We start from the raw sequence: 16,345 nt of genomic DNA, 5'->3' as shown, positions 1-16,345 counted from the left end.
ATAGTACAGTAATAACCTACATAGTACAGTACTGACCTATATAGTACAGTAATAACCTATATAGTACTGTATATAGTACAGTACTGACCTATATAGTACAGTACAGACCTATATAGTACAGTACTAACCAAAATAGTACAATAATAACCTATATAGTACAGAACTAACCTATATAGTACAGTAATAACCTATATAGAACAGTAATAACATAGACAGTACAGTATATAGTACAGTACTGACCTATATAGTACAGTACTAACCTATATAGTACAGTACTGACCTATATAGTACAGTACTAACCTATATAGTACAGTACTAACCTATATAGAACAGTAATAACCTATATAGTACAGTATATAGTACAGTATTGACCTATATAGTACAGTAATAACCCATATAGTACAGTAATAACCTATATAGTACAGTACTAACCTATATAGTACAGTATATAGTACAGTATTGACCTATATAGTACAGTAATAACCTATATAGTACAGTACTAACCTATATAGCACAGTACTAACCTATATAATACAGTAATAACCTATATAGTACAGTACTGACCTATATAGTACAGTAATAACCTATAAAGTACTGTATATATCACAGTACTGACCTATATAGTACAGTACTGACCTATATAGTACAGTACTAACCAAAATAGTACAGTAATAACCTATATAGTACAGTACTGACCTATATAGTACAGTAATAACCTATATAGTACAGTATATAGTACAGTACTGACCTATATAGTACAGTACTAACCTATATAGTACAGTATTAACCTTTATAGTACATTAATAACCTATATAGTACAGTAATAACCTATATAGTACAGTAATAACCTATATAGTACAGTACTAACCTATATAGTACAGTATTAACCTATAGAGTACAGTAATAACCTATATAGTACAGTATTAACCTATATAGAACAGTACCAACCTATATATTACAGTACTAACCTATATAGTACAGTACTGACCTATATAGTACAGTAATAACCTAAATAGTACAGTACTAACCTATATAGCACAGTACTAACCTATATAATACAGTAATAACCTATATAGTACAGTACTAACCTATATAGTACAGTAATAACCTATATAGTACAGTAATAACCTATATAGAACAGTAATAACCTATATAGTACAGTATATAGTACAGTACTGACCTATATAGTACAGTACTAACTTATATAGTACAGTAATAACCTATATAGTACAATACTAACCTATATAGTACAGTAATAACCTATATAGTACTGTATATAGTACAGTACTGACCTATATAGTACAGTACTAACCTATATAGTACAGTATTAACCTATATAGTACATTAATAACCTATATAGTACAGTATATAGTAAAGTACTGGCCTATATAGTACAATACTAACCTATATAGTACAGTAATAACCTATATAGTACAGTACTAACCTATGTAGTACAGTACTGACCTATATAGTACAGTAATGACCTATATAGTACAGTATATAGTACAGTACTTACCTATATAGTACAGTACTTACCTATATAGTACAGTATTAACCTTTATAGTACATTAATAATCTATATAGTACAGTAATAACCTATCTAGTACAGTACTAACCTATATAGTACAGTAATAACCTATATAGTACAGTACTTACCTATATAGTACAGTATTAACCTTTATAGTACATTAATAACCTATATAGTACAGTAATAACCTATATAGTACAGTAATAACCTATATAGTACAGTACTAACCTATATAGTACAGTATTAACCTATAGAGTACAGTAATAACCTATATAGTACAGTACTAACCTATATAGTACAGTACTAACCTATATAGTACAGTATTAACCTATATAGTACAGTACTAACCTATATAGTACAGTACTAACCTATATAGTACAGTAATAACCTATATAGTACAGTACTAACCTATATAGTACAGTACTAACCTATATAGTACAGTAATAACCTATATAATAACCTACCTGTTAAAATAAATAAGTCAGACAGACAGACAGACAGGCAGGCAGACAGACAGACAATCAGGCAGACAGTCAGACAGATGGACAGGTAGACAGGCAGGCAGGCAGACAGACAGACAGACAGACAGACAGACAGACAGACAGACAGACAGACAGACAGTCAGATAGACAGGTAAACAGACAGGTCTTTGGTCAATATATATTTTTTATTACAGTCAATTAAATACATTTTAAAAATGCCTTTTATTTATTTTTCCTAAAACCATATACGTGGGGTGATTCCCAATGTCGCCTTCTCTGATCCAGAACGACCCATAGGGTTGGTCCTAGTAGTGCAGTCTGATCCAGAACGACCCATAGGGTTGGCCCTAGTAGTGCAGTCTGATCCAGAACGACCCATAGGGTTGGCCCTAGTAGTGCAGTCTGATCCAGAACGACCCATAGGGTTGGCCCTAGTAGTGCAGTCTGATCCAGAACGACCCATAGGATTGGCCCTAGTAGTGCAGTCTGATCCAGAACGACCCATAGGGTTGGCCCTAGTAGTGCAGTCTGATCCAGAACGACCCATAGGGTTGGTCCTAGTAGTGCAGTCTGATTCAGAACGACCCATAGGATTGGTCCTAGTAGTGCAGTCTGATCCAGAACGACCCATAGGATTGGCCCTAGTAGTGCAGTCTGATCCAGAACGACCCATAGGGTTGGCCCTAGTAGTGCAGTCTGATCCAGAACGACCCATAGGATTGGCCCTAGTAGTGCAGTCTGATCCAGAACGACCCATAGGGTTGGCCCTATTAGTGCAGTCTGATCCAGAACGACCCATAGGGTTGGTCCTAGTAGTGCAGTCTGATCCAGAACGACCCATAGGATTGGCCCTAGTAGTGCAGTCTGATCCAGAACGACCCATAGGGTTGGCCCTATTAGTGCAGTCTGATCCAGAACGACCCATAAGGTTGGCCCTATTAGTGCAGTCTGATCCAGAACGACCCATAGGGTTGGCCCTATTAGTGCAGTCTGATCCAGAACGACCCATAGGGTTGCCCTAGTAGTGCAGTCTGATCCAGAACGACCCATAGGGTTGGCCCTAGTAGTGCAGTGACCCAATGTTGCCTTGTCTGATTCAGAACGACCCATAGGATTGGCCCTAATAGTGCAGTGACCCAATGTCGCCTTGTCTGATCCAGAACGACCCATAGGATTGGCCCTAGTAGTGCAGTCTGATCCAGAACGACCCATAGGGTTGGCCCTATTAGTGCAGTCTGATCCAGAACGACCCATAGGATTGGCCCTAGTAGTGCAGTCTGATCCAGAACGACCCATAGGGTTGGCCCTAGTAGTGCAGTCTGATCCAGAACGACCCATAGGGTTGGCCCTAGTAGTGCAGTGACCCAATGTCGCCTTGTCTGATCCAGAACGACCCATAGGGTTGGCCCTAGTAGTGCAGTCTGATCCAGAACGACCCATAGGGTTGGCCCTATTAGTGCAGTCTGATCCAGAACGACCCATAGGGTTGCCCTAGGATTCAGACCATGTTCCTATGGGCTCAGTGGACTATATAGGGAATAGAGAGTCATTTGGGATTCAGATCTGGTTCCTATGGGCTCAGTGGACTATATAGGGAATAGAGAGTCATTTGGGATTCAGATCTGGTTCCTATGGGCTCAGTGGACTATATAGGGAATAGAGAGTCATTTGGGATTCAGACCATGTTCCTATGGGCTCAGTGGACTATATAGGGAATAGAGAGTCATTTGGGATTCAGATCTTGTTCCTATGGGCTCAGTTGACTATATAGGGAATAGAGAGTCATTTGGGATTCAGATCTGGTTCCTATGGGCTCAGTTGACTATATAGGGAATAGAGAGTCATTTGGGATTCAGATCTGGTTCCTATGGACTCAGTGGACTATATAGGGAATAGAGAGTCATTTGGGATTAAGATCTGGTTCCTATGGGCTCAGTGGACTATATAGGGAATAGAGAGTCATTTGGGATTCAGATCTGGTTCCTATGGGCTCAGTGGACTATATAGGGAATAGAGAGTCATTTGGGATTCAGATCTGGTTCCTATGGGCTCAGTTGACTATATAGGGAATAGAGAGTCATTTGGGATTCAGATCTGGTTCCTATGGGCTCAGTGGACTATATAGGGAATAGAGAGTCATTTGGGATTCAGACCATGTTCCACTTGGCTCAGTGGACTATATAAGGAACAGAGAGTCATTTGGGATTCAGACCATGTTTCTATGGGCTCAGTGGACGACATAGGGAATAGAGAGTTATTTGGGATTCAGATCAGGTTCCTATGGGCTCAGTGGACTATATAGGGAATAGAGAGTCATTTGGGATTCAGATCTGGTTCCTATGGGCTCAGTGGACTATATAGGGAATAGAGAGTCATTTGGGATTCAGATCTGGTTCCTATGGGCTCAGTGGACTATATAGGGAATAGAGAGTCATTTGGGATTCAGATCTGGTTCCTATGGGCTCAGTGGACTATATAGGGAATAGAGAGTCATTTGGGATTCAGATCTGGTTCCTATGGGCTCAGTGGACTATATAGGGAATAGAGAGTCATTTGGGATTCAGATCTGGTACATTCTTTTTAGAAGCAATTCACTATAAAAATAGTTTGTGATTTGTTCCACACTGTTATTTGTTTCTCCACAGTCATATCAGCCCTGGTCTAAAGTAGGGCCCTACATAGAGACTAGGGGTTAGACCGTAGGGCCCTGGTCTAAAGTAGGGCCCTACATAGAGACTAGAGGGCCATTTGGGACTCGTGTTTAATCACTACCTAATGTCTAATCAGTTTCTGTTTCTATTGGAAAACAATAGACATTAGAATACAGAAACATTCTCTCCATCATCACTGGGACACAGGTAACGATAGAGGAGAGGAGAGGAGATAGGAGGGGGAAGAGGAAGAGAGAGGAGAGGAGATAGGAGAGGAGAGGAGATAGGAGGGAGGAGAGGAAGAGAGAGGAGAGGAGATAGTAGGGAGGAGAGGAAGAGAGGAGAGGAAAAGAGGAGATAGGAGGGAGGAGAGGAAGAGAGGAGATAGGAGGGAGGAGAGGAAGAGAGGAGAGGAGATAGGAGGGAGGAGAGGAAAAGAGGATATAGGAAGGAGGAGAGGAGATAGGAGGGAGGAGAGGAAGAGAGAGGAGAGGACACGCTGATTGTCCAATAAGGAAAGGGCTCATTGCACATGTGACTACATCCACAGCTTGTGATTGGCTGTTGATAAACTAGTCTCTAAACTCTGATTGGTCGTTGAAGTTCTCGCTGATTGGACGACTCCCCGGAGTTACAGCCACGCAGGCCATTCAAAAGTTAGACGGCAGAGAAAGTGAAAACATAAACAAACGTTTACCAGCTATGAAAGGTGGGCTAGTCATTATGACATCATACACAGCAAGGTCACTTCCTGCTTACGGGACAACACCAACAACAGAATTCTAATCTGCCAAGACGGCTATGCTGTGATTTTCCTGATGCGGAAACACCACAAAGGGACCCATAGATCACAATTCCGTTGTTGTTGTTGTTTTTTGTTGATGACGTCTGTTATTTACAGGAAGTCGTCCCCCCCCCCCCCACAATTTGTACAATGGTGTCAAATTGCAGAGTCCACCTTAAGTTAGGAACAGACAACAAACACAGAGTGGGCCATCCCAAATGGTGCCCTGTACACTATGTAGTGAACTGCCTTCCCCCAGCACCCAATGGGCCCTGGGGAACTGACTAGGGTATAGGGGGACATTTGAGACACAGAAGAGAGAGAGAGAAATGTCTTTAGTCTGTTAGCGGTGACGAGGTCGCCTAGCAACTATTCTTGCTGCTGAAGTCCCCTGGCAAAGTGCAGAGTGACGGAGTTACGACAGATATCTTTCCTCTCCGTCATAATCGTCCTCGTCTTCGTCATCTTCGTCATCGATCTGGTCGCTCAGGACGAAGGCATCATCTTCATCATCGTCATAGTCGTCGTCGGAGAAGAGAGAGTCTCCGCTGCCCTGGTCTCCAGATGATTCCAACACCACCCCTACAGAACACAGGAACCAGGAAGGAACTACTGTTAAACACCACCTTACAGAACACAGGAACCAGGAAGGAACTACTGTTAAACACCACCCCTACAGAACACAGGAACCAGGAAGGAACTCAGGTTAAACACCCCCCCCCCCCTACAGAACACAGGAACCAGGAAGGAACTACTGTTAAACACCACCCTGCAGAACACAGGAAGGAACTACTGTTAAACACCACCCTACAGAACACAGGAACCAGGAAGGAACTACTGTTAAACACCCCCCCTACAGAACACAGGAACCAGGAAGGAACTCAGGTTAAACACCACCCCTACAGAACACAGGAACCAGGAAGGAACTACTGTTAAACACCACCCTACAGAACACAGGAACCAGGAAGGAACTACTGTTAAACACCACCCTACAGAACACAGGAACCAGGAAGGAACTACTGTTAAACACCCCCTACAGAACACAGGAACCAGGAAGGAACTACTGTTAAACACCACCCTACAGAACACAGGAACCAGGAAGGAACTACTGTTAAACACCACCCCTACAGAACACAGGAACCAGGAAGGAACTACTGTTAAACGCCACCCTACAGAACACAGGAACCAGGAAGGAACTACTGTTAAACACCACCCTACAGAACACAGGAACCAGGAAGGAACTACTGTTAAACACCACCCCTACAGAACACAGGAACCAGGAAGGAACTACTGTTAAACACCACCCTACAGAACACAGGAACCAGGAAGGAACTACTGTTAAACACCACCCTACAGAACACAGGAACCAGGAAGGAACTACTGTTAAACACCACCCTACAGAACACAGGAACCAGGAAGGAACTACTGTTAAACACCACCCTACAGAACACAGGAACCAGGAAGGAACTCAGGTTAAACACCACCGCTACAGAACACAGGAACCAGGAAGGAACTACTGTTAAACACCCCCCTACAGAACACAGGAACCAGGAAGGAACTACTGTTAAACACCCCCCTACAGAACACAGGAACCAGGAAGGAACTACTGTTAAACCCCCCCCCTACAGAACACAGGAACCAGGAAGGAACTACTGTTAAACACCCCCCCTACAGAACACAGGAACCAGGAAGGAACTCAGGTTAAACACCACCCCTACAGAACACAGGAACCAGGAAGGAACTACTGTTAAACACCCCCCCTACAGAACACAGGAACCAGGAAGGAACTCAGGTTAAACACCACCCTGCAGAACACAGGAACCAGGAAGGAACTACTGTTAAACACCACCCTACAGAACACAGGAACCAGGAAGGAACTACTGTTAAACACCACCCTACAGAACACAGGAACCAGGAAGGAACTACTGTTAAACACCACCCTACAGAACACAGGAACCAGGAAGGAACTACTGTTAAACACCACCCTACAGAACACAGGAACCAGGAAGGAACTCAGGTTAAACACCACCCCTACAGAACACAGGAACCAGGAAAGAACTACTGTTAAACACCCCCCTACAGAACACAGGAACCAGGAAGGAACTACTGTTAAACACCCCCCTACAGAACACAGGAACCAGGAAGGAACTACTGTTAAACACCACCCTACAGAACACAGGAACCAGGAAGGAACTCAGGTTAAACACCACCCCTACAGAACACAGGAACCAGGAAAGAACTACTGTTAAACACCCCCCTACAGAACACAGGAACCAGGAAGGAACTACTGTTAAACACCCCCCCTACAGAACACAGGAACCAGGAAGGAACTACTGTTAAACACCCCCCCTACAGAACACAGGAACCAGGAAGGAACTCAGGTTAAACACCACCCCTACAGAACACAGGAACCAGGAAGGAACTACTGTTAAACACCCCCCCTACAGAACACAGGAACCAGGAAGGAACTCAGGTTAAACACCACCCTGCAGAACACAGGAACCAGGAAGGAACTACTGTTAAACACCACCCTACAGAACACAGGAACCAGGAAGGAACTACTGTTAAACACCACCCTACAGAACACAGGAACCAGGAAGGAACTACTGTTAAACACCACCCTACAGAACACAGGAACCAGGAAGGAACTACTGTTAAACACCACCCTACAGAACACAGGAACCAGGAAGGAACTCAGGTTAAACACCACCCCTACAGAACACAGGAACCAGGAAAGAACTACTGTTAAACACCCCCCTACAGAACACATGAACCAGGAAGGAACTACTGTTAAACACCCCCCTACAGAACACAGGAAGCAGCAAGGAACTACTGTTAAACACCCCCCTACAGAACACAGGAACCAGGAAGGAACTACTGTTAAACGCCCCCCCTACAGAACACAGGAACCAGGAAGGAACTCAGGTTAAACACCACCCCTACAGAACACAGGAACCAGGAAGGAACTACTGTTAAACACCCCCCTACAGAACACAGGAACCAGGAAGGAACTACTGTTAAACACCCCCCCTACAGAACACAGGAACCAGGAAGGAACTCAGGTTAAACACCACCCCTACAGAACACAGGAACCAGGAAGGAACTCAGGTTAAACACCACCCTGCAGAACACAGGAACCAGGAAGGAACTACTGTTAAACACCACCCTACAGAACACAGGAACCAGGAAGGAACTACTGTTAAACACCACCCTACAGAACACAGGAAGGAACTACTGTTTAACACCACCCTACAGAACACAGGAACCAGGAAGGAACTACTGTTAAACACTACCCTACAGAACACAGGAAGGAACTACTGTTAAACACCACCCTACAGAACACAGGAACCAGGAAGGAACTACTGTTAAACACCATCCTACAGAACACAGGAACCAGGAAGGAACTACTGTTAAACACCCCCCCTACAGAACACAGGAACCAGGAAGGAACTACTGTTAAACACCACCCTACAGAACACAGGAACCAGGAAGGAACTACTGTTAAACACTACCCTACAGAACACAGGAACCAGTTCTGTCCTTGAGCTGTTCTTGTTTTTTAATGTTCTGTTTTATGTTTCATGTTTTCCTGATCAATTACCAAAATAACCTAAATCAGGTGGTCAGTCGGTCAGCCAACCACTAAGTCAGTCAGTCAGTCAGTCAGTCAGTCAGTCGGTCAGCCAACCACTAAGTCAGTCAGTCAGTCAATCAGTCAGTCGGTCAGCCAACCACTAAGTCAGTCAGTCAGTCAGTCGGTCAGCCAACCGCTAAGCCAGTCAGTCAGTCAGTCAGTCAATCAATCAATCATGTTACGATCAACTTTTTATCGGCATCAAACCAATTAGTTAGTTGGAAATGATTTCCCCCCAGAATGCTTAGCGCGGACCTACCACAGTCTGCTGCTCCGTGGGTCCGTGACCCTGCGACCTCGTTGCCATAGCGATCGACACACCAGCACTGTCCGCTGCTGCCGTGGCACTGGTGGGACCGGTAGTAGCCCTCTGCGTCACACACTGGCAGGTACTGACCTAGAGGTCAGGGGTTTAGAGGTCAAAGGTTATAGAGGTCAGGGGTCGTAGAGGTCAGGGGTCATAGAGAGAGAGGTTAGTGTGTACGTTGGAGACTCACCCGGTAGCTTCTCCGTAGCCTGTTTCTTGTTAATACTGGTCAGTTCAGACCAACAGGGGGAGTCTGGAGAGGAGAGACGGAACACATCAGGGGTGTATTCATTCGTGTACATCGTAGCACAACGGTTTTGCAGCAGAAAACAAAAACAAGTGTTTCTTATTGGACAAGATCAGCTAAGTCCCTCCCTGTTTCAACCCATCTTGGGTCTGTTTGGTTCCTAGTGAATAAATCCCTGGACTATGATCACACAAATAATGAATAACCAGAAACACAGTTTATTAAATGTGCTTATGTTTTTATAACTTGTTACATTTCTGCGTACGATCATTTCTTTCATTACGAGTCAAGTTTATAAAATGTCTGTACGCTCCCATGAATAAAGTTGTGTTGGTCAGAAATAAGCATGTTTCATTTATAAATCATGTAAAGTTGATAGTTTACTGTCTAGTTGAAGATTTATAAATGCCATTGTTGCTGTGGATTTGTAGCCTGGAGAAATCCAGTCTGTCATGTTTGGTAATGACACAGGGTACAAGCAGTGGAAGGTTAGCATGAAACAGGTTCTGCATTTCAGGCTAGTGGATTTAGTGGGACTTTAGTACAGCCAGCCAGCACACTGAAAGACTACAACCCCTGCCAGCCAGCACACTGAAATACTACAACACCCAGCCAGCCAGCACACTGAAACACCACAGCCTGCCAGCACACTGAAACATTACAACCCCTGCCAGCCAGCACACTGAAAGACTACAACACCCAGCCAGCACACTGAAAGACTACAACACCCAGCCAGCACACTGAAAGACTACAACCCCAGCCAGCACACTGAAACACTACAACCCCAGCCAGCCAGCACACTGAAACACTACAACCCCAGCCAGCACACTGAAAGACTACAACCCCAGCCAGCACACTGAAAGACTACAACCCCAGCCAGCCAGCACACTGAAACACAACAACCTCAGCCAGCCAGCACACTGAAAGACTACAACCCCAGCCAGCCAGCACACTGAAACACTACAAGCCCAGCCAGTCAGCACACTGAAACACTACAACCCCAGCCAGCCAGCACACTGAAACACTACAACCCCAGCCAGCACACTGAAACACTACAACCCCAGCCAGCACACTGAAACACTACAACCCCAGCCAGCACACTGAAACACTACAACCCCAGCCAGCACACTGAAACACTACAACCCCAGCCAGCCAGCACACTGAAAAACTACAACCCCAGCCAGCACACTGAAACACTACAACCCCAGCCAGCCAGCACACTGAAACACTACAACCCCAGCCAGCCAGCACACTGAAACACTACAACCCCAGCCAGCACACTGAAAGACTACAACCCCAGCCAGCACACTGCAACACTACAACCCCAGCCAGCCAGCACACTGAAACACTACAACACCAGTCAGCCAGCACACTGAAACACTACAACCCCAGCCAGCACACTGAAACACTACAACCTGCCAGCCAGCACACTTAAACACTACAACCGCAGCCAGCACACTGAAACACTACAACCCTAGCCAGCACACTGAAACACTACAACCCCAGCCAGCACACTGAAACACTACAACCCCAGCCAGCACACTGAAACAATATAACCCCTGCCAGCCAGCACACTGAAACACTACAACCCCAGCCAGCCAGCACACTGAAACACTACAACCCCAGCCAGCACACTGAAACACTACAACCCCAGCCAGCACACTGAAACACTACAACCTGCCAGCCAGCACACTTAAACACTACAGCCCCAGCCAGCACACTTAAACACTACAACCCCAGCCAGCACACTGAAACACTACAACCCCAGCAGGCACACTGAAACACTACAACCCCAGCCAGCACACTGAAACACTACAACCCCAGCCAGCCAGCACACTGAAAGACTACAACACCCAGCCAGCCAGCACACTGATGGACTACAACCCCAGCCAGCACACTGAAAGACTACAACACCCAGCCAGCACACTGAAACACTACAACCCCAGCCAGCACACTGAAACATTACAACCCCAGCCAGCACACTGAAACAATACAACCCCAGCCAGCACACTGAAAGACTACAATCCCAGCCAGCACACTGAAACACTACAACACCCAGCCAGCACACTGAAACACTACAACCCCAGCCAGCACACTGAAACACTACAACCCCAGCCAGCACATTGAAACACTATAACCCCAGCCAGCCAGAACACTGAAACACTACAACCCCAGCCAGCACACTGAAACACTACAACCCCAGCCAGCACACTGAAACACTACAACCCCAGCCAGCACACTGAAACACTGCAACCCCAGCCAGCACACTGAAACACTACAACACCCAGCCAGCACACTGAAACACTACAACACCCAGCCAGTACACTGAAACACTACAACCCCAGCCAGCACACTGAAAGACTACAACCCCTGCCAGCACACTGAACGACTACAACACCCAGCCATCACACTGAAAGACTACAACACTGGTCAGCCAGCACACTGAAAGACTACAACACCCAGCCAGCACACTGAAAGACTACAATCCCTGACAGCAAGCACACTGAAAGACTACAACCAAAACAGGACACTGAAACACTACAACCCCTGCCAGCCAGTCATTCCAGCTGCAGCAATCAGCTCTAACGAGACCTGACACACCTGAACAGGATGTACTGGGATAGGCCTCCAGGTAGAAATACATGGTGTCTATACCGTAGATCACCTGTTTATACCGTAGATCACCTGTCTATATCGTAGATCACCTGTCTATACCGTAGATCACCTGTCTATATTGTAGATCACTTGTCTATACCGTAGATCACCTGTCTATACCGTAGATCAACTGTCTATACCGTGGTTCTCCTGTCTATACCGTAGATCACCTGTCTATACCGTGGATCACTTGTCTATACCGTAGATCACCTGTCTATACCGTGGATCACCTGTCTATACCGTAGATCACCTGTCTATACCGTAGATCACCTGTCTATACCGTAGATCACCTGTCTATACCGTGGTTCATATTGTCTATACCGTGGTTCACCTGTCTATACCGTTGTTTACCTGTCTATACCGTAGATCACCTGTCTATACCGTGGTTCACCTGTCTATACCGTAGATCACCTGTCTATACCGTGGTTCACCTGTCTATACCGTGGTTCACCTGTCTATACCGTAGATCACCTGTCTATACCGTAGATCACCTGTCTATACCGTGGTTCACCTGTCTATACCGTAGATCACCTGTCTATACCGTGGATCACCTGTCTATACCGTAGATCACCTGTCTATACCATCGATCACCTGTCTATACCGTAGATCACCTGTCTATACCGTAGATCACCTGTCTATACCGTAGATCACCTGTCTATACCGTGGTTCACCTGTCTATACCGTAGATCACCTGTCTATACCGTAGATCACCTGTCTATACCGTAGATCACCTGTCTATACCGTGGTTCACCTGTCTATACCATGGTTCGTTCACCTGTCTATACCGTAGATCACCTGTCTATACCGTGGATCACCTGTCTATACCGTGGTTCACCTATCTATACCATAGATTGCCTGTCTATACCGTAGATCACCTGTCTATACCGTAGATCACCTGTCTATACCGTGGATCACCTGTCTATTCCGTAGATCACCTGTCTATACCGTAGATTACCTGTCTATACCGTAGATCACCTGTCTATACCGTAGATCACCTGTCTATACCGTAGATCACCTGTCTATAACGTAGATCACCTGTCTATACCGTAGATCACCTGTCTATACCGTAGATCACCTGTCTATACCGTGGATCACCTGTCTATACCGTAGATCACCTGTCTATACCGTGAATCACCTGTCTATACCGTAGATCACCTGTCAATACCGTAGATCACCTGTCTATACCGTTGTTCACCTGTCTATACCATAGATCACATGTCTATACCGTAGATCACCTGTCTATACCGTGGTTCACCTGTCTATACCATGGTTCGTTCACCTGTCTATACCGTAGATCACCTGTCTATACCGTGGATCACCTGTCTATACCGTAGATCACCTGTCTATACCGTGGTTCACCTGTCTATACCGTAGATCACCTGTCTATACCGTAGATCACCTGTCTATACCGTAGATCAACTGTCTATACTGTAGATCACCTGTCTATACCGTGGTTCACCTGTCTATACCGTGGTTCACCTGTCTATACCGTGGTTCACCTGTCTATACCGTGGTTCACCTGTCTATACCGTGGTTCACCTATCTATACCGTAGATCACCTGTCTATACTGTGGTTCACCTGTCTATACCGTGGTTCACTTGTCTATACCGTAGATCACCTGTCTATACCGTAGATCACCTGTCTATACCGTGGATCACCTGTCTATACCGTGGTTCACCTGTCTATACCGTTGTTTACCTGTCTATACCGTAGATCACCTGTCTATACCGTAGATCACCTGTCTATACCGTAGATCACCTGTCTATACCGTAGATCACCTGTTTATACCGTGGTTCACCTGTCTATACCGTAGATCACCTGTCTATACCGTTGTTCACCTGTCTATACCGTAGATCACCTGTCTATACCGTAGATCACCTGTCTATACCGTGGATCACCTGTCTATTCCGTAGATCACCTGTCTATACCGTAGATTACCTGTCTATACCATAGATCACCTGTCTATACCGTAGATCACCTGTCTATACCGTAGATCACCTGTCTATAACGTAGATCACCTGTCTATACTGTGGTTCACCTGTCTATACCGTAGATCACCTGTCTATACCGTAGATCACCTGTCTATACCGTGGATCACCTGTCTATACCGTAGATCACCTGTCTATACCGTGGTTCACCTGTCTATACCGTGGTTCACCTGTCTATACCGTAGATCACCTGTCTATACCGTAGATCACCTGTCTATACCGTAGATCACCTGTCTATACCGTGGTTCACCTGTCTATACCGTAGATCACCTGTCTATACCGTAGATTACCTGTCTATACCATAGATCACCTGTCTATACCGTAGATCACCTGTCTATACCGTAGATCACCTGTCTATAACGTAGATCACCTGTCTATACTGTGGTTCACCTGTCTATACCGTGGATCACCTGTCTATACCGTAGATCACCTGTCTATACCGTGAATCACCTGTCTATACCGTAGATCACCTGTCAATACCGTAGATCACCTGTCTATACCGTTGTTCACCTGTCTATACCATAGAATACATGTCTATACCGTAGATCACCTGTCTATACCGTGGTTCACCTGTCTATACCATGGTTCGTTCACCTGTCTATACCGTAGATCACCTGTCTATACCGTGGATCACCTGTCTATACCGTAGATCACCTGTCTATACCGTGGTTCACCTGTCTACACCGTAGATCACCTGTCTATACCGTAGATCACCTGTCTATACCGTAGATCAACTGTCTATACTGTAGATCACCTGTCTATACCGTGGTTCACCTGTCTATACCGTGGTTCACCTGTCTATACCGTGGTTCACCTGTCTATACCGTGGTTCACCTATCTATACCGTAGATCACCTGTCTATACTGTGGTTCACCTGTCTATACCGTGGTTCACTTGTCTATACCGTAGATCACCTGTCTATACCGTAGATCACCTGTCTATACCGTGGATCACCTGTCTATACCGTGGTTCACCTGTCTATACCGTTGTTTACCTGTCTATACCGTAGATCACCTGTCTATACCGTAGATCACCTGTCTATACCGTAGATCAACTGTCTATACCGTAGATCACCTGTTTATACCGTGGTTCACCTGTCTATACCGTAGATCACCTGTCTATACGGTTGTTCACCTGTCTATACCGTAGATCACCTGTCTATACCGTGGTTCACCTGTCTATACCGTAGATCACCTGTCTATACGGTTGTTCACCTGTCTATACCGTAGATCACCTGTCTATATCGTGGTTCACCTGTCTATACCGTGGTTCACCTGTCTATACCGTGGTTCACCTATCTATACCTTAGATCACCTGTCTATACTGTGGTTCACCTGTCTATACCGTGGTTCACCTGTCTATACCGTAGATCACCTGTCTATACCGTGGATCACCTGTCTATACCGTAGATCACCTGTCTATACCGTAGATCACCTGTCTATACCGTAGATCACCTGTCTATACCGTGGTTTACCTGTCTATACCGTAGATCACCTGTCTATACCGTAGATCACCTGTCTATACCGTAGATCACCTGTCTATACCGTGGTTCACCTGTCTATACCGTAGATCACCTGTCTATACCGTGGTTCACCTGTCTATACCGTGGTGAACATGCCTATACCGTAGATCACCTGTCTATACCGTGGTTTACCTGTCTATACCGTAGATCACCTGTCTATACCGTGGTTTACCTGTCTATGCCGTAGATCACCTGTCTATACCGTGGTTCACCTGTCTATACCGTGGTTCACCTGTCTATACTGTGTTTCACCTGTCTATACCGTAGATCACCTGTCTATACCGTAGATCACCTGTCTATACCGTGGTTCACCTGTCTGTACCGTGGTTCACCTGTCTGTACCGTGGTTCACCTGTCTGTACGGTGGTTCACCTGTCTATACTGTAGATCACCTGTCTATACCGTAGATCACCTGTCTATACCGTGGTTCACCTGTCTATACCGTGGTTCACCTGTCTATACCGTAGATCACCTGTCTATACCGTAGATCACCTGTCTATACCGTGGTTCACCTGTCTGTACCGTGGTTCACCTGTCTGTACCGTG

General features: G+C 45.4%; 1 protein-coding gene across 1 annotated transcript in view; it reads right to left on the bottom strand.

The window, feature by feature from the left end:
* Window positions 1-2,176: 2,176 nt before the first annotated feature.
* Window positions 2,177-16,345, bottom strand: part of spock3 (SPARC (osteonectin), cwcv and kazal like domains proteoglycan 3) — a 36,350-nt gene continuing 22,181 nt past the window's right edge. Inside the window, exons 9-11 of the mRNA XM_090188434.1 lie at window positions 9,577-9,639; window positions 9,339-9,476; window positions 2,177-6,027 (exon numbers count right to left, since the gene is read on the bottom strand). Of these exons, the coding sequence (XP_090044560.1) occupies window positions 5,861-6,027; window positions 9,339-9,476; window positions 9,577-9,639 (368 nt within the window). The 3' untranslated portion in view covers window positions 2,177-5,860. The remainder of the gene's footprint in view (window positions 6,028-9,338; window positions 9,477-9,576; window positions 9,640-16,345) is intronic.

Source organism: Oncorhynchus mykiss, chromosome 10 (assembly GCF_057628025.1).
Source record: "Oncorhynchus mykiss isolate SJ-2025 chromosome 10, ASM5762802v1, whole genome shotgun sequence".
In the NCBI taxonomy this organism is placed as follows: Eukaryota; Metazoa; Chordata; class Actinopteri; order Salmoniformes; family Salmonidae; genus Oncorhynchus; species Oncorhynchus mykiss.
This window is presented reverse-complemented; position numbering and strand designations above follow the sequence as displayed.